Source organism: Trichechus manatus, unplaced genomic scaffold (assembly GCF_000243295.1).
Source record: "Trichechus manatus latirostris isolate Lorelei unplaced genomic scaffold, TriManLat1.0 scaffold00118, whole genome shotgun sequence".
Taxonomy (NCBI): domain Eukaryota; kingdom Metazoa; phylum Chordata; class Mammalia; order Sirenia; family Trichechidae; genus Trichechus; species Trichechus manatus.
This window is the reverse complement of record NW_004444054.1, coordinates 5,084,829-5,103,807: the sequence shown is the minus strand read 5'-3', so window position 1 is coordinate 5,103,807 and position 18,979 is coordinate 5,084,829. Positions and strand designations below refer to the sequence as shown.

Sequence of the window (18,979 nt, the reverse complement as noted above, 5' to 3'; positions counted from 1 at the left end):
CTACACTAGCTAGTAGAGTATGTGTTTTGCAAATGTTGAAAGGTCAGGAATTAAACTGCTGAGAAGGCTTTCTTATGAACATAGCTTAATTTGATAAAAGCTTAAAAGAAATTGAATCTTTAAATAAAGGTACAGAGAGGATGACTTTCTGAAATTCTAAAACATAAGATGACTATTTAGCCATCCATTCATCTACCCATCCACCGACACACCCACCTACCTATCTACCCACCCTATCAATCCCATTATTAAGTCCTTTACATGTGCCAGGAACTCAGCAAGGCAGTGTAAATCAAAGTCAATAAATCAGGGAACAGTTTAGCTCAATTAAAAGAAGTTAGTAAACCTATGAAATACATTATCCAAAAGATGGTACTTGCCAAAGTATAAATTGTTTTTAATTTAAAGAAATGAATGGATAATATTAAGCTCATCAGGTTAATGAAAACCAGGAGTGTGAACAGACAGGGTGACCTGATTGTAAAGAGGAACAGGGAGATAATTCCTAAAGCACAGGTATGCTGCCTCCCCAACTATTTCATCACCTAATCAGATCAAGATATTAAATGCTAGTTTTCATGTAGTCACAGGGTTTCAGTAATAAAATGAAATAGCTGCTAAGTACCCACACATCCTAAAGTAAGATGCTAGACTAGGCTAACTAGCAGAACCATGAAACCAGAAAATGCCCATCTCAAGAGAATATAAGTTAAAAATTAGAGGAGACTGGATCATTAACGAGAATTGTTTCAGACAGCTGTCAGCGGGCTTCATGTTCAACCTCTGCCCCACCACCCCCACAGGTGGAGGAACGAAAGGGCCCCTTCTCACCACCTTAAGCTAAGTGAAAGGAACTTCATTAGACTCACTTAGTTGTCCATGTATCCCCTTGATTTTGAGGGACTCCTAGGGGAGATGGAGCAATCCCTGATTGGTGGCAGAGCAAGAAGAGAAGCTTGTACTTCAAGCATTTGGTGAGCAAGGACTTATACATACTTCCTGTGGCCCAGATATGGGCCATGCAAAAGAGAACCAAGTGGGGTCATTACGACCCTGCCCCAAAAGAACATCTGGAGAGAGAAACAATCAACAGAGGGGTCGGCTGCTGGAAATCGGGAGGCTGAAGGTAACTGGAAAAGGCATAGCCTGAATCAAGGGTTATGATGGTGAGAAATTCCCAGTGATGGGTTTGTGTCTGAAAAATCCACGAAAGTATTCTAGAAGGGAACCAGCCACCTTTGGACATCTGTCATGTCCAGAAAGCATGAATGCCAGGTCACACCTGTCCCAGTCAACTTAGTTTTTCTTGTCTTGTACCTACTGTCTTTATCCCTTACTGCAACTTTGGAAAGATCTAATATAGCAGCTATCAAGTGAGGGAGGTTATAAAGCAAGGAAGAAGAAGCAACATTCTCATCTTCCCTACTGAAGTTTTCTCAGTCTAAGGTATTACTGAGTTCAGGGAGGAGAGGTTTTACGAGTTTTGATATTAATGAACTAGACATTTAACACACCCTCTACAAATCAAATATGGCTTATTTATTACTTGGAGCCCTGGTGGTGCAGTGGTTAAGAGCTATGGCTGCTATTGAAAAGGCTGGCAGTTTAAATCCACCAGCTGCTCCTTGGAAACCCTATGGGGCAGTTCTACTCTGTCCTATAGGGTCACTATGAGTCAGAATCGATTTGATGGCAATGGATTTTAACTGCACAGACTATAAGAACTGTCTGTGATTTTACGTAGGGAAAGCAAAGAATTAGGTGAGAGAATGAATTTGAAAGAGCAGTTGTAAGAAAGTTGTTTACTGAAAAAGCTCTATGCAGTGAACTGATTACAAAGTTAGCAAAATAGATAAAGGACAAGTATTGGGCAGTACTCTGAATGCTTCCTCAATTACTATCTAAATAAATCTTGTTGAAGGTATAGAACAGTGGTGGAGAAAGAAACACTTAAAAAAAAAAAAAGCAGATTTATTCACAGTTTGATATAGAATTCTGAATTTCTATAATTTTCCCCGTCTTTAGAGATTAGTGGATGAGTGGTAGCTTGATCTATAAAAGCACAGATGGCATGGTTCACTTTCAAAAACTTGCCTTAAAGGGGATAACCACCTAGGAATGACAGGCAACGGTGATAAACACTTACAGTAAAAAAAATAAATAAAGACAAATAGTTAAAGCAGAGGATCTTTGGTACTTATTGGAGATAGGATTTTGTAATCTTTATGGTTTCCACTGCACACACAGAGTACTCAAAAAACTGTCAAAAAGGCCCAAAGTCCATTAAATGGGGAACAGACAGTCTTTTTAACAAATGGTGCTGGCAAAAATGGATGTCCATCTGTAAAAAAATGAAACAGGATCCACACCTCATACCACACACAAAAACTAATTCAAAATGGACCAAAGACCTAAATATAAAACCAAAAACTATAAAGATTATGGAAGATAAAATAGGGTCAACACTAGGGGCCCTAATATACAGCATAAACAGGATAAAAATCATAACTAACAACACATAAACACCAGAAGATAAGCTAGATAACTGGGATCTTCTAAAACTTAAACACTATGCTCATCAAAATCCAACACTTCTACAACAAAAAGACAAATAATCCAATTAAAAAATGGGCGAAGGATATGAACAGTCACTTCACCAAAGAAGACATTCAGGCAACTAACAGACACATGAGGAAACGCTCGTAATCACTAGCCATCAGAGAAATGCAAATCAAAACTACAATGACATACTATCTCACCCCAACATTACTGGCACAAATTAAAAAAAAACCAGAAAATAATAAATGTTGGAGACGCTGCAGGGAGATTGAAACTGTTATACACTGCTGGTGGGAAGGCAAAGTGGTCCAACCATTTTGGAAAACGATATGGTGTTTCCTTAAAAAGCTAGAAATAGAAATACCATACGATCCAGCAATCCCACTCCTTGGAATATATCCTAGAGAAATGAGAGCCATCGCACAAATATACATATGCACACTCATGTTCACTGCAACATTGTTCACAATAGCAAAAAGATGGAAACAATCTAAGTGCCCATCAACAAATGAATGGATAAACAAACTATGGTACACACACACAACAGAATACTATGCACCGACGAAAGAACAATGATGAAGCTGCGAAATATCTCATAACATGGATGAATCTTGAGAGCATTATGCTGAGTGAAACAAGTCAATCACAAAAAGACAAATAGTGTATGAGACCACTATTATAAAAACTCATGAAAAGGTTTATACACAGGAAAAAAACAATCTTTGATGGTTACGAGGGAGGGGAGAGTTGGAGAGGGAAAAACACTAACTAGACAATAGATAAGTGGTAATTTTGGTGAAGGGTAAGACAGCACACAATACTGGGGAAGTCAGTACAACCTGACCAAAGCAAAGTCACAGAAGCTTCACAGACACATCCAAACTCCCTGAAGGACCGAGTTACTGGGCTGAGGGCTGGGGAAGATGGTCTCAGGGGACATCTAGCTCAATTGGTATAACATAGTTTATAAAGAAAATGTTCTACATCCTACTTTGGTGAGTAGCATCTGGGGTCTTAAAAGCTTGTGAGTGGCCATCTAAGATACTCCACTGATCCTACCCCATCTGGAGCAAAGGACAATGAAGAAAACCAAAGACATAAGGGAAAGATTAGTCCAAAGGACTAATGGACCACAACTACCACAGCCTCCACCAGACTCAGCCCAGCACAACTAGATGGTGCCTGGCTACCCCAACTGACTGCTCTGACAGGGATCATAATAGAGGGTCCTGGACAGAGGTGGGGAAAAATGTAGAACAAAATTCTAACTCATAAAAAAAGGCTAGACTTACTTATTGGCCTGACAGAGACTGGAGAAACCCCGAGAGTATGGCCCCCAGACACGCTTTTAATTCAGTACTGAAGTCCCTCCTGAGGTTCACCCTTTAGCCAAAGATTAGACAAACCCTATAAAACAAACAATAATAACACACAGTTCAACCATGTATACAAGACTAAATGGGCACACCAGCCCAGAAGCAAGGACAAGAAGGCAAGAGAGAACAGGAAAGCGCTGACGCATCACGGGGTTGGCAACCAACGTCACAAAATAACGTGTATTAACTGTTTAATGAGAAACTAATCTGCTCTGTAAACTTTCACCTAAAGCACAAATTAAAAAAAAACGAAACAAAACCCTCTGGGCGGGTTCGAACCACCAACCTTTCTGCTAGTAGTCGAGTGCAGGGGAGAGGGTGGTAAGCTACAAAGAGGGAAGAAAAATGTGGCTGTTCAATAAGTAATGTTGGCATAACTGGTTATCTTTTTTAAAAAATAAAATAAAATTGGATCTCTACCTCATACCATACACAAAAATCAATCCTAGGTGGATTAAAGATTTAAATGTGAAAAGTACACCTTAAAAAGTTTAGAAGAAACATCACACCCACTAGGATGGCTAGAACCAAAAAGTCAGATAAAAAGTGTTGGGAATAACGTAGAAAAATTGGAACGGAACCCTCATACCACTGCTGGTGCTCAGGAAAATGGTCCTGCCACTTTGGAAAACAGTATGGCAGTTCCTCAAATGGTTAAGCACAGAGTTACCATATGACCCAGCAATTCCACTCCAAGAAGAATGAAAACATATTGTCCACACAGAAACTTGTACACGAATGTTCAAAGTAGCATTATTCGCAATAGTCAAAAGGTGGAAACAACTCAAACGTCCATCAATGGATGAATGGATAAACAAAATGTGGTATATACATATAACAGAATACCACTTGGTCATAAAAAGGAATGAAGTACTGATATATGCTACAACGTGGATGAACCATGAAAACATTACGGTGAAAGAAGTCAGCCACAAAAGATCACATAGTGTATGATTCCATTCATATGAAAGTCCAGAACAGGGAAATCTATAAAGATAGAAAATAGGTTAATCGTTGCTTAGGGGCAGGGGCTTACTGGTACAGTAGCTAAAAGGTACAGGGTTCCTTTTTGAAGGAATAAAAAAAGTTCTAAAACAGACTGGTGATTGTTGCACATACCTGTGCATATATAAAGAAAACATTAAACTGTACACTTTAAATGGGTGAATTGTATGGCATGTGAATTATATCTCAATAAAGACGTTAAAAAATCAGAATTGAAGATTAAAATTGGTTTTTAGGTTTAAAAGAAAATATAGGCAAGTATCTTTATGAACAGGAGCCCTGGTTAAGCACTCAGATGCTAACTAAAAGATTGGCAATTTGAATGTACCAGCTGTTCCACAGAAGAAAGATGTGGCAGTCTGCTTCCATAAAGATTACAACCTTGAAAACCCTATGGGGCAGTTCTACTCTGTCCTACAGAGTTGCTGTGAGTTGGAATCAACTTGAGATCAGTGGACTTGGTTTTTGGTTTTATCTTTATGAGCTTGGGAATAAAAAGAGATTATTTAAACAAATACTAAATATACAAACCATAAAGGAAAAGATTGAAAACTCTGACATTAAATCCCTGACTTAAAACTTCACCTGGATAACTTAAACTGTTAAAAGAACAAGCTTCGAACTGGGAAAAGTTATTTGTAACACATATAACTAATTAGCTAACAGAAGATCAGGATCCAAAACACATGAAGAACTTTTATGAAAGAAAAAGGCAAACAATCTAAGAGAAAAATGGACAAAAGACATGAACAGATATTTTGCAGAAGATAAAATAGGATGGTCAATATATATATACATATTTAAAATATTCATTGTCATTACTAATCAGGGAAATGCACATTAAAACCACAAAGATATACCATTTCAACCTACTTGCCCAGAAAAAATTAAGTAGTCTGGGAATATCAAGTGTTGACTAGGATATGAAGCAAAACTGTTAAGGGCAGATTCCTAGGTTCAAATTCTGGCTCTTCTGTTTACTAGAAAAATGCTATGGGCATGTGATTCAGCATCTACAAGTATCAGTTTCCCTAGTAGGAAAATGAGGAATAACACCAGTACATACCTTACTGGATTGTTGTGAGAATTAAATAAATTAATACATATAAAGTGGTAGGTTAGTGTCTGACATAGTAAGTATGCAATAAGATTAGCTTATTATTCATATTATTAATCTCATCAACATTATCATCACTACTAGTGGACACAAAAATTGGTACAGTCACATAAGGAAAACTATTTGACATTAATGTGTAGGATTAAAAGATGCATAGTCCATACAACCAAGCCATTCTACTCCTATGTATATGCCCGAGAGAAACTCTTGCTTTAAGAGGAAGCATGTAGTAGAATGTTCACAGAAGCATTGTTTGTGAGAGCAAAATAATAAAAACAACACAAATGTCTATATAGGAAGAATAAATAAATAAATGCTGGCATATTAATACGATGCAATAAAATATACATGGAAAGAAACTAAAGCCGTGTGCATCAACACGGATGAATCTCAGAAATATTATATTGGAAGGGCAACTCACAGAAGAATATATAGAGGATGGTACCAATTTACATAAAGTTCAAAAACGTGCTTACGGAGTACTAACTTTCGGTTTGCGGTGATAGAAAAATCGAGTTGATTAAGGGTAGGGCTGCTATTATTGTAAGTGATGTCAATAAGTTGCACACCTGCAAATAGCTGAATTGGCAAAAGCTGTGCGATAGATACCTGTAAAATAACAAAAACAACATACATAAAAGAGTAGCTGCCGGGGCTGCTTATGTACAACCAAACACCTCATGGGATTTGGTTCCTTGATTTCAAAGTTTAGGGTCATGTTTTCAGGGGACATCTCAGTTAACTGGCCTAATAACATGTTCAGTGCTTCTGTTCAACCTCCCAGTTGGTTGCATAGTGCCTGGGGTCTTAAAAGCTTGCAAGCAACCATCTAAGGCACAACAATTGGTTTGCATTCGCCTGGAGCAGGAGAGGAAGAAGGAGAGTCAGGAATAGGAAGAGGAAATGGAACGTGTGGCTAACTGCCTCCATGAAAAACTGCCTCCTTTGCCATGAAACCAGAAGAACCGGATGGTGCCCAGCTACCATTACTGAATGTTTTGATCAAAGATTTCACAGAAGGATCCTGATCGAAAAGGGGAAAATGCAGAACAGACTTTCAAATTCTCATGGAATCCAGACTTTCTAGAGCCATGAAGGCTGAATATACCCCTGAAACTATTGCCCTGAGATAATCTTTAAACTTTAAACCAAAAATATCCCCTAAAGTCTTCTTAAAACGAAGCAACAGTGTAGCTTAACTAGTAAAAAATGTCTGCCTTGAGCATTATGCTCTTTTAAGATCTTTCCATATGAAGTCAAATTGACAACGGTAACTCGAAAGATTAGATAGGAACCTTAGGGGGCAGTGAGTTTATGCTAATGGGGAAAGAACTCAGAAAGGGAGGGTGAGAATGGTTGCACAACTGGAAGAATGTAATCAACGTCACTGAATTGTACATGTAGAAACTGTTGAATTGGTGTATGTTCTGCTGTGTATAGTCTCAACAAAAATAAATTATTTTTAAAAAGTTAAACGATATACTGTTTATAGTTTTACAGTATGTAAATATCCCGAAAAATGGCAAAGCAATGATAAATAAAAAAATTGGAAAGGTGAGCAGGGAGGGAGAGGATTTAATGAAGGAAGATTTAATCAAGGAAGAGCACAGAATACTGGTAGTTCTTTAAAATCTAAATGGTGAATAAACAGATTTGTGTGTTATTCTTTAGCGTTTACATAGATGTAATATATACATTTTGTGTAAGTAAATATTTAATAATAAAAAGTTTAAATCTACACTCAAAATCCAGGGGGTGGGGTGGCGGGGTACAGCAGTTATTACTGTAAAGTCACTTGAAAAATATCGGAAGTAATATTCACTCCACAGTTCTCTGAATTTACCATGAACAAGTGAAAAGACAAGTCCAACCAAAAATCACAAAATAGTATTTCTATAACTTACAAAATTTTGTAACTATTTGCTTGGAGGGGCTTAGTTGAAACTCTTAAAAGAATGCTGCTCAGCAAGATGGCATAGAGAAGAAAGGAGTTAAGGAGAAACTTTTGAGATCTGCCTGTGCTTAAGGGCAGGCGGAAGAAAAACCAACAAAGAATACCGTGAAGCAACCAGTACTCCTCCTGTTGTTCTTCCAAACCCTTCATCACACAATGCTCCTCATCCTCACTGCTGCTAATATTGTCCAGGCAAATGATTTTTCACCTCCATTACTCTAACATCCTCCCAGTTTGTCTCTTTGCCTGTAACCTCATTCTTCTTCAACCTGCTCTCCACAATGCAACCAAAGAAAACCTCTTTCTACACTACAATTCTGTTCACATCATCACGTCCTCACTTAAAACTTTTCCATGGATTTCCATTGTGGCACACTGGTTATGCGTTCAGCTGCTAACCAACAGGTCAACAGGTCGAATCTACCAGCCACTCCTCGGAAACCTGATGGGACAGTTCCACTCTGTCCTATAGGGTCACTATGAGTTGGAATTGACTCAACGGCAATGGTTTTGGTTTTTTTTTGGTAAGATTAAAGAACAGGCCATACTATATAATTAACAGGGTTTCAAATGACTTGGCTCTAGCTAACTCTCTGATCGCAAAGGTTTAAAGCAGTGGTTCTCAAACTGTCCTCTCCCTCCCAGACTGGCAGTATCAACATTACGTGGGAATGTGTAAGAAATGCAGACCTACCCCAGACCTACTAAATCAGAGTTCTAGGGATGGATCCCAAAAATTGGATGGATCCCTTCCAATTGATTTTAATTTTTAACAAGGCTTCCAGTTAATTCTAAATCAAACTAAATTTTGAGCATCACTCGTTTAAAACATGAATGAGAGGTAAATTATTATTTGAAGAAGGCTGATAAGGAAAATTGGAAAGTACTGTAACATAGTAATTAAAAGCACAAACTTTGGGGTCAGACTGATAGAGTTCAAATTTCTGCTCAATTTTTCTAGCTTTGTAATCCTAAGGAAGTTAGTTAGCTTACCTCAGTATAGTATAATGCTTAAGAACATAGATCCTAGAGCAAGATTGCTTGGATTTAAATCTGATTCTACCGCCCACTAGCTGTGTTACTTGAACAAGCACTTACTTTCTCTAACACTCAGCTTCCTCCGTTATAAAACCAAAAAACCAAACAAGTCGATTCCAACTCATGGTAGACCCCATGGGTGTCAGAGGAGAACTGTGCTCCATAGGGTTTTCAATGGCTCCACAGGGTTTTCAGAAGCAGGCCGCCAGGTTCTTCTTCTGAGGTGCCTCTGGGTGGACTCAAACAACCAACCATTCAGTTAGTAGCCAAACGTGTTAACCTTTTGCACCATCCAGGGACTCCTCCTCATTTACAAAAGGGGATTAATAATAGTACCTAGTTCATATAGTTGTTGTGAAGATTAAATGAGTTAACAGATGTACTATGCTAAGTATCAGACACACACTAAGCACTATGTAAACGTTTTTCTTATTATACAGGGAAACCAGTGAGAGTCAGAGCTTGGCGGAACCACCTTGTTTTTCGCAGTCTCACAAGTCTTCTGCCTTTAACAGGGTGCAGTCTTACCACTTTTCTTTCAGTCTCTATTAGTGGAAAATACTTTAGTTTTCCTTCTCTGACAGGTTTCCACCTTGCACAGTTTTCGTCTTTCACAGGTTTTATTGTAATTGTTATTAATTTCACTGGGAGTACATGATATTTTGGAGACAAAAAGAAATGCTAATGCCCACAGAAAGCAAATAAAATTCTCTTGCTCTGGCAAGGAGGAACTTTCTTCACCTTTTTAACGTAAATGACTTTATTTTCAGCATGCCATTTTACTTTACTGAAAGAGTTTATTTTCTTCCAGTTAGAAGACACTTAAAGCGGAGCAACGACTTCTTCCAAAGAGTCAAGGGATCTACCTTTAAGAATTAATTTATTTCACATAAATTAATACCTTCTTCCAGCAAAAAACTTACACGGTTCAAAAGGAATTTCCTGAACATTATACTTGAGACAAGGGAGAAGCTCAATATGATTAGTCAGAACAAGGCCAGGGGCCAACTGCAGAACAGACCATCAATTGTTCAAATGCAAGCTGAAGTTGAAGCTGAAAAAATTAAAACAAGTTCACAAAAGCCAAAGTATGACCTTGAATATATCCCAACTGAATTTGCAGACCATCTCAAGAAAAGGTTTGATGCATTGCACAGTAATGACCGAAGATCAGGCAAGTTGTGGGAAGACATCAAGGGCATTATACATGAGGAAAGCAAGAGGTCATTAAATAGACAGGAGGGAAAGAAAAGACCAAAATGGATATCAGAAGAGACTCTGAAACTTGCTCTTGAATGTAGAGTAGTTAAAGTGAATGGAAGAAATGATGAAGTAAAAGGACTGAATACAAGATTTCAAAGGGTGGCTCGAGAAGACAAAGTAAAGTATTATAATGAAATGTGCAAAGGCCTGGGTTAGAAAACCAAAAGGGAAGAACACGCTGGGCATTTCTCAAGCTGAAGAACTGAAGAAAAAATTCACGCCTCAAGTTGCAACACTGAAGAATTCTATGGACAAAACACTGAACGACACAAGAAGCATCAAAAGAAGATGCCAGGAATACACAGAGTCACTGTAGCAAAAACATTTGGTCGACGTTCAGCCATTTCAGGAGGTAAAATATGCTCAAGAACTGAAAGTACTGAAGAAGTCCAAGTTGCACTGAAGGCATTAGCAAAAAACAGGGCTCCAGGAATTGACAGAATATCAACTGAGATGTTTCAACAATGGATGCAAGGCTGGAAGTGCTTACTCGTCTATGCCAAGAAGTTTGGAAGACAGCTACCTGGCCAACTGACTAGAAGAGATTCATATCTGTGCCCATTCCAAAGAAAGGTGATCCAAAAGAATGCATAAATTATTGAACAATATCATTAATACCACACACAAGTATAATTTTGCTAAAGATAATTCAAAAACGGTTGCGGCAGTACATCGACAGGGAACTGCCAGAAATTCAAGCCAGATTCTGAAGAGGACATGGAACAAGGGATATCATTGCTGATGTCAGATGGATCCTGGCTGAAAGCAGAGAATACCAGAAACATGTTTACCTGTGTTTTATGGACTGTGCAAAGACATTTGACTGTGTGGATCATAACAAATTATGGATAACATTGCAAAGAGTGGGAATTCCAGAACACTTAATTGTGCTCATGAGGAACCTGTACACAGATCAAGAGGCAGTTGTTCGGACAGAACAAGGGGATACTGTGTAGTTTAAAATCAGGAAAGGTGTGCATCAGGGTTGTGTTCTTTCACCATACTTCCTCAATCTGTATGCTGAGCAAATAATCCGAGAAGGTTTACTATACGAAGAAGAATACAGCATAAGGATTGGAGGGTGACACAATCTTCTTGCTGAAAATGAAGAGGACTTGAAGTACTTACTGGTGAAGATCAAAGACTACAGCCTTCAGTATGGATTACACCTCAACATAAAGAAAAAAAAAAAATCCTTACAACTAGACCAATAAGCAACATCACGATAAATGGAAAAAGACTGAAGCTGTCAAAGATTTCATTTTACTTGGATTAACAATCAACACCCCTGGAAAGCAGAAGTCAAGAAATGAAGCAACATGCTGCATTGGGCAAATCTGCTGCAAAAGACTTCTTTCAAGTGTTAAAAAGCAAAGATGTCACTTTGAGGACTAAGGTGCATCTGACCCAAGCCATGATATTCTCAACCGCCTCATATGGATGTGAAAGCTGAACAATGAAAAAGGAATACTGAAGAAGAATTGATGCCTTTGAATTATGGTGTTGGCATATAATTTGAATATACCATGGACTGCCAGAAGAACGAATAAATCTGTCTTGGAAGAAGTAAAGCCATAATGCTCTTCAGAACAGAGGATGGCGAGACTTCGTCTCATGTACTTTGGACATGTTATCAGGAGCGACCACTCCCTGGAGAAAGACATCATGCTTGGTAAAGTAGAGTGTAAGCAAAAAAGAAGACCCTCAACGAGATGGACTGCCACAGTGGCTGCAACAATGGGCTCAAACATAGCAATGATCGTGAGGATAGCGCATGACCAGGCAGTGTTTTGTTCAGTTGTATATAGGGTCGCTATGAGTAGGAACTGACTCGACTGCACCTTACAACAACAACATTCCTGTGTTAGGAAAAATACTTCTAGGGGTTATTCTAAATATATATTCAGTGTTAATTTCACTATAAACTCTACATGTAAAAATGTCATCAAGACAACTATCTATATAGTCATTGAAAAGGATGCTAAAAATATCAGGATGCAAAAATTTACATAATAGGACTTTGTTTAGTTTTTCTCTCTACTCACTACAGAGAGGTCATATTATGATGCCCCAAATGAAAACCCATGAATGCCTGAACCATAGCAAATTCAGTGCAGAGTACAGTCTATTGAACATAAACAAATGTAGCAAAGCCGTATTTTTTGAAGGTACAATAATAAATGAATACAAGAGATATGAAATTATGCAGGTACTTTTCTTTCAAGGGTCCCAAAGTGCGGTACACCAGAGTTTAAGTTTATATAGTTATGAAGATAGAAAACTTGAAATACGACAGGGACTAAGAATATGAAACAACATATGAGGAACAAATCACAAAACCACTGTGAAAATATGGGGCTCATTACTGAGAGTTCAACCAGAGATAATATACCAGTTTAATCTGAGTTGAAAATCAGGTCACTCATCAAATCTTTACTGGGGGATTCTAGACTCCTCTGCCCCATAGTTTCAAACAGAGGTACATGAATTTGGTAAAGAGTGGTTTTCATCTGTGATTCTCTTGATTTCTCCAGGTTTTAAACAACAGCACTTATGTAGAATCAAGTAAAGAGAATTCAAAAACATTTTCATAAAAATAAAAAGAACAAGCATTAATGCTATGGGGCTTTATGATTCTCATTTGTATGTGGTATCACACATTCCTTTTTGTTTTTTCTTGGCACCCTAAACCTCAGCTATGAGGTGAGGTGAAGGAATTTTGGCAGAATCTCTGGTCATAATTTTCTACTTTAAAATGGAGGTCACTGATTATAAAGAACATTCTACTAACTCTGGATTTCAAGGCTTCATCTCCTCAATGCAAGAAATTTTGTATTGGGGGAAAATGGAAGGTTAATAAAGTAAGATTACTGAATTTTTAAAAGGTATCATCAGTGTGTCACCCTGAAGGACTCGTGTTTTGGCTGACCTAAAAGACTACACAAGAGAGTAGAAAAGGAGGGTAATTCAGTAACTAAAAACCCACTCTGCCAAAGGAACTGCTCATCTTCTCCTGCTTTTAGAAAAGCATGCAGGCTGCCTCATTTACAACAACGTGTTATACACTGACCTTCCTAGACTGCCTGAGGAAAAGAAAAAGGTAATTCCTCAGGCTGAGAGAATTTAAGAGTTTCTCACACAGAAAAATGTTTTCAACTATAAAAAGTCTAATATGAATAAAATACAGCCCTTCCCTACTATATCCCTACTATACCTGTCAATATTAACCACCTACGACCTGGTAAGGATTTTGAACTTACCTGTATAGTCCTCTGAGTACCATCAACATTGACAGACAGTAAGGGCGAAGCCAGGTTCCACGTACTGGTCACATTTAGTTTCGATCCATCAACTTCCACCTGTTGTGACACCAAATAAGACTGTTACCATGAAGAAAGACAGAAAACTGATCTCAAGTTCACTGCTGCATACAGAGCAGCAGCCATTTTAAACAGATGGCTCCCAAACAACCTGTCATGTTTACTGCTCCAGCCATGAAAGACAGGGTCCAACAACAGAGTCTTCTTAGTCATCTCTGGGGAGAGGTGAAGGACCTGTGACAGCTGCCTCTGGGACTGAGGCTTCAAGTAATTCTCAGTAAGTAACAAACAGCCTTCTAACTCTAAACCTATCTGGACATGCTACATTTACTGCAATTAGACAAGTAATGCATATAAATTCCAGTGACACTTTGCAACCCACACAACAGGGCTTGCATATAATATCCTCTCCAAGGACCAAAGAACTTTTTTTGTGTTAATTTTAATGAAGGACTATGCATTGTTATCTTAATTAAACAGAAGCTTTAATTAGGCAAAATTCTTTGGTTTTGAACGTCCAAAGTCCATTCAAACTTTGCAAGTTCTGTCATACTTCTGTCGATCATAAATGACTAATTTCATGAAGTCATCAACCATGGAGATGTCAAAAAAAACCCATAATCATTTAAAGCAGAGATATTCTTAAGAGAAATAATTTAACTTTTAAATAAATAATATAAAAGTAATTGAAAGAAAAAAATAAGCTAATTTAACATAAAAGTAGTATTAATTATTTCTTTCTGTTCACTCTGATTAGTATTCCCTAACTCTTAAATATGATAGAAAGGAAGAAATGACATTATTATTTTAAGTCTACAACAGATAGTTTAGCAAACGGATAGTTAAAAGTTTGTTCAAGTTTCAAAATAAATGTGTAGCAGAGTCAAGATATATGATCCCTAAAAATCACCCCATTATTACTTAACTCTTGTAAAAGACAATCATTCATTAAAATAAAAGATATAGACTTATAGTGCTTAGAAGTATATATGTATATGTTTGAATACATAGTTATGTGTATATATTTTCCCCTATAATGTGACCATAAAGTTTAGAAACAAAGATGGGTTATTGGCTATGTAATAATTATCGGTAGGACATACACCATGTGTTCATTTGTGTTTCTGGATTTCCTGATTCCCTATATATACGGTAATTATTTAGTAATTAACCGGATTAGTTGCTGTTGATCAGCTCTGACAAATGGCGACTCCATGTGTGTCAGAGTAGAACTGTGCTCCACAGGGTTTTCAGTGGCTGGTTTTTCAGAAGTAGATCACCAGTCCTTTCTTCTGCGGCACCTCTGGGTGGCTTAAACCCCCAACCTTTCAGTTAATAGCCAAGTGAGTTTATCTTTTGTACCACCCAGGAACTGCATTCAGTAATCAGGAAGAAAGAACACTGGCTTTGGAATCACACTGACTTGGACCTCACTTGACATTGTGGATTACTAAATTGAGGTTATTTACTAAGCTGGAGTTATTTAAACTCTCTGAGTTTAAGTGTTCAAACTACAATATAGTTAAAAAAATATCTAGTAACATGAGACTAAATGGGCAGCTTCTGTCTGAAGGTGAGATGGGAAGGCAGAGAGGGTTAGGAGCTGGTTAAACAGACATGGGAAATCAGGGGTGGAAAGGAGGAGGGTGCTGTCACATTATGGAGAGCGCAATTAGGGTCACGTAACAATGTATGTATAAATTATTGTATAAGAGACTAACTTGAAAATGTAAACTTTCACTTAAACTCCAACAATAAACAACAACAAAAAAAAAGAAATAATGATGCTCCCACAGGATACCAAAAAAAAAAAAAAAATCTAGTAGCTTGCTGTAAAGATTAAGTTAACATATGAACATCTCTACTGATATTCTCGTCATGGTAGGTCTTAAATTGTTTTCTTCTTTCTTCCTTCCTCTACTGATTTTATTACACTTCACAGAGTTTTAAAATAAGGTCAAATAGTCATACTACTTCATAAATTATTTACTATTAAAACACGACACAGTAAAGAGCCAAGAAGCAGAAAGCTACAGTTTTGATTAAAGCAGCACTAATATACTTTAAAATTATTCTATTTAACTGCCCCAAATTAAATATTCTCTTATGTAATGAAACATTTCCTAGAAAAGCTCTCAATATTAGCTTTGAAATTAAGCAAAGTGAGCTTTGAAATTGCTTCTAAATTTAAAAGGTTAAACAAGCTCAATAATCAATTTTCAAGGCTTTGTTCTATTTATTAAAAGAAGAAAGTTACAGCCTATAAATATTTTTGAATGATAATAATTTAAAATTTGTATTTGACATTAATTTCAAATCAATAGGAATGACAGAATGAACCTCTAATTGCCATCTATACTGTGTATGAGGAGGAACTGAGAAAAAAGTCCATTTACTGAAATCATATTAGAGAAGGAACTGATTTACTACAACCCGAGATAAGTCAACTCCATTAAATACAGTTGATGCAAACTTATTTGCTTCCTCCACCTCACCTCAGTACAGAGTTTTCATTTCTAGTTTACTAATTTAATTGTACTCTGTCTTATCTAGAAGCAGTTTCAAATTCTCTTTTGGAAGGAACTGAAAAATGAATAAATTCAAATGAAAAAATCAAGCTTCTCATTAAAAAATGGCAGAGGAATCATGCAAAATAATAAGAACCATAATGAGATATCACTTCAAACACACTAGGGTGTCCATAATCAAAAAGACAGGTAATAACAAATGTTGGTGAGGATGTGGAGAAGTTGAATTCTCACACATTTTGGGCAAAAGTGGAAAACGGTACAGCCTCTTTTTTTTTAATTTTGATTTTTAGTGTACTTTAGATGAAGGTTTACAGAACAAGTAGTTTCTCACCAAACAGTTAGTACACATATTGTTTTATGACAATGGTTAACAACTCCACGACATGTCAACACTATCCCTTCTCAACCTTGGGTTCCCTACTGCCAGCTTTCCTGTCCCCTCCTGCCTTCTACACCTTGTCGCTGGACTGTTGTGCCCCATTTGTCTCATTTTGTTTTACAGGGCTGTCTAATCTTTGGCTGAACCCTTAAACTCGGGAGTGACTTCATTACTGAGCTAAAATGGTATCCGGAGGCCATACTCTCAGGGTTTCTCCAGTCTTTGTCAGGCCAGTAAGTCTGGTCTTTTTTTGTGAGTTAGAATTTTGTTCTACATTTTTCTCCAACTCTGTCTGGGACCCTCTGTAGTAATCCCTGCCAGAGTAGTCAGTGGTGGTAGCTGGGCACCATCTAGTTGTACTGGACTCAGGCTGGTGAAAGTCGTGGTAGTTGCGGTCCATTAGTCCTTTGGACTAATCTTTCCCTTATACCTTGTTTTCTTCATTCTCCCTTGCTCCAGAAGGGGTGAGATCAGTGGAGTATCTTAGATGGCTGCTCACAGACTTTTAAGACCCCAGACGCTACTCATCAAGGTAGAGCGTAGAACATTTTCTTTATAAACTGTGTTATGCTAATTAAGTTAGATGTTTCCCCGAGACCATGGTCTCCACAGCCCTCCACCCAGCAATTCGTTCCCTCAGGGAGTTTGGATGTGTGTATCGAGCTTCCATGACCTTTCCTTGTACAACTTGTGCTGGCTTCCCCAGTATTGTGTACTGTCTTAACCTTCACCAAAGTTACCACTTAAACCTACTGTCTATTTAGTATTCCCCCCCACCCCTCCCATCCTTTGTAACCAACAAAGATTGTTTCTTTTCGTGTGTAAATTTTTTTGTGCGTTTTTACAGTAGTGGTCTCATACAGTATTTGTCCTTTTGTGACTGACTTATTTCACTCAGCAAAATGTCTTCCACTTTCATCCATATTAAGAGATGCTTCACAGATTCATCATTGTTCTTTATTGTTGCATAATAGTCCATTGTATGTATGTATGTACCATAGTTGGTTTATCTATTCATCTGTTGATGACCATCCAGGTTGTTTCCAGCTTTTTCTATTGTGAACAATGCTGCAATGAACATGGGTGTACATACGTCTATTCATGTGATGGCTCTTACTTCTCCAGGATATATTACTGGGAGTCGGATTGCAGGATCATATGGTATTTCTATTTCTAGCTTTCTAAGGAAGAGCCATATCATTGTCCAGAATGGTGGTATCATTTTACATTACCACCAGCAGTGCGTAAGAGTTCCGATCTCCACGCAGCCTCTCCAACATTTGTTATTTCCAGTTTTTTTTATTTCTCATCAGTAATGGCGGGTTTAGATGGTATCTCATTGTGGTTTTAATTTGCATTTCTCTAATAGCTAGTGATGGCAAGCATTTCCTCATCTGTCTGCTGGCCACTTGAATGTCTTCTTTGGTAAAGTGTCTGTTCATTTCCTTTACCGATTTTTTAATTGAATTATTTGTCTTTTTGTTGTAGAGGTGTGGATTTTCTTGTAGATTTTAGAGATTAGACCTTTGTCTGACTTGTAATGCCCAAAAATATTTTTCTAGTCTGTAGGTTCTCTTTTTACTCTTTTGGTGAAGTCTTTTGACGAGCATAAGTGTTTGATTTTTAGAAGATCCCAGTTATCTAGCATATCTTCTAGAGTTTGTGGGTTGCTGGTTATGGTTTGTATCCTGTTAATGCTGTGTATTAGGGCCTCTAGCATTGGTCCTATTTTTTTTTTTCTATGAACTTTATAGTTTTTGGTTTTATATTTACATCTTTCATCCATTTTGGATTAGTTTTTGTATATGGTGTGAGGTATGGGTCCTGTTTCATTTTTTTGCAGGTGGACATCCAGTTTTCCTAGCACCATTTGTTAAAAACATAGTCTTTTCGCCATTTGATGCACTTTGGACTCTTGTCGAAGATCAGGTGACTGTAGGTGGATGGATTTACATCTAGGTTCTCAATTCTGTTCCACTGGTCAATGTATCCGTCATTGTACCAGTACCAGGGTGTTTTGACTACAAAAGCTGTATAGTAGGTTCTGAGGTCAGGTAGTGTGTGTCCTCCTACTTTATTCTTCTTCAATAGTGCTTTACTTATCTGGGGATTCTTCCCTTTCATATGAAGTTAATGATTAGTTTTTCCATCTCTTTAAAGAATGTTGTTGGTATTTGGATCGGGATTGTGTTGTATTTGTAAATTGCTTTGGGTAGAATTGTCATTTTCATAACGTTGAATCTACCTATCCATGAGTATGGTATGTTTTTACATTTATATAGATCCCTTTGGGTTTCTTGCAGTAGTGTTTTGTAGTTTTCTTTGTATAGGTCTTTGACATCCCTAGTTAGATTTATTCCTAAGTATTTTATTTTTTTAGGGGCTATTATAAATGGTATTGTTTTCCTGATTTCCTTTTCATCATTCTCTTTATTGG

At 37.5% G+C, this 18,979-nt stretch overlaps 1 protein-coding gene across 2 annotated transcripts in view; it reads right to left on the bottom strand.

Moving 5' to 3' along the window:
* The window catches only part of PCCA (propionyl-CoA carboxylase subunit alpha), a 472,769-nt gene that overhangs the window by 101,923 nt on the left and 351,867 nt on the right, over nt 1-18,979 (bottom strand). For both annotated transcript variants that reach the window (XM_004384162.1, XM_023738522.1), the window contains one exon: nt 13,573-13,671. In XM_004384162.1, coding sequence (XP_004384219.1) covers nt 13,573-13,671 — 99 coding nt within the window. The remainder of the gene's footprint in view (nt 1-13,572; nt 13,672-18,979) is intronic.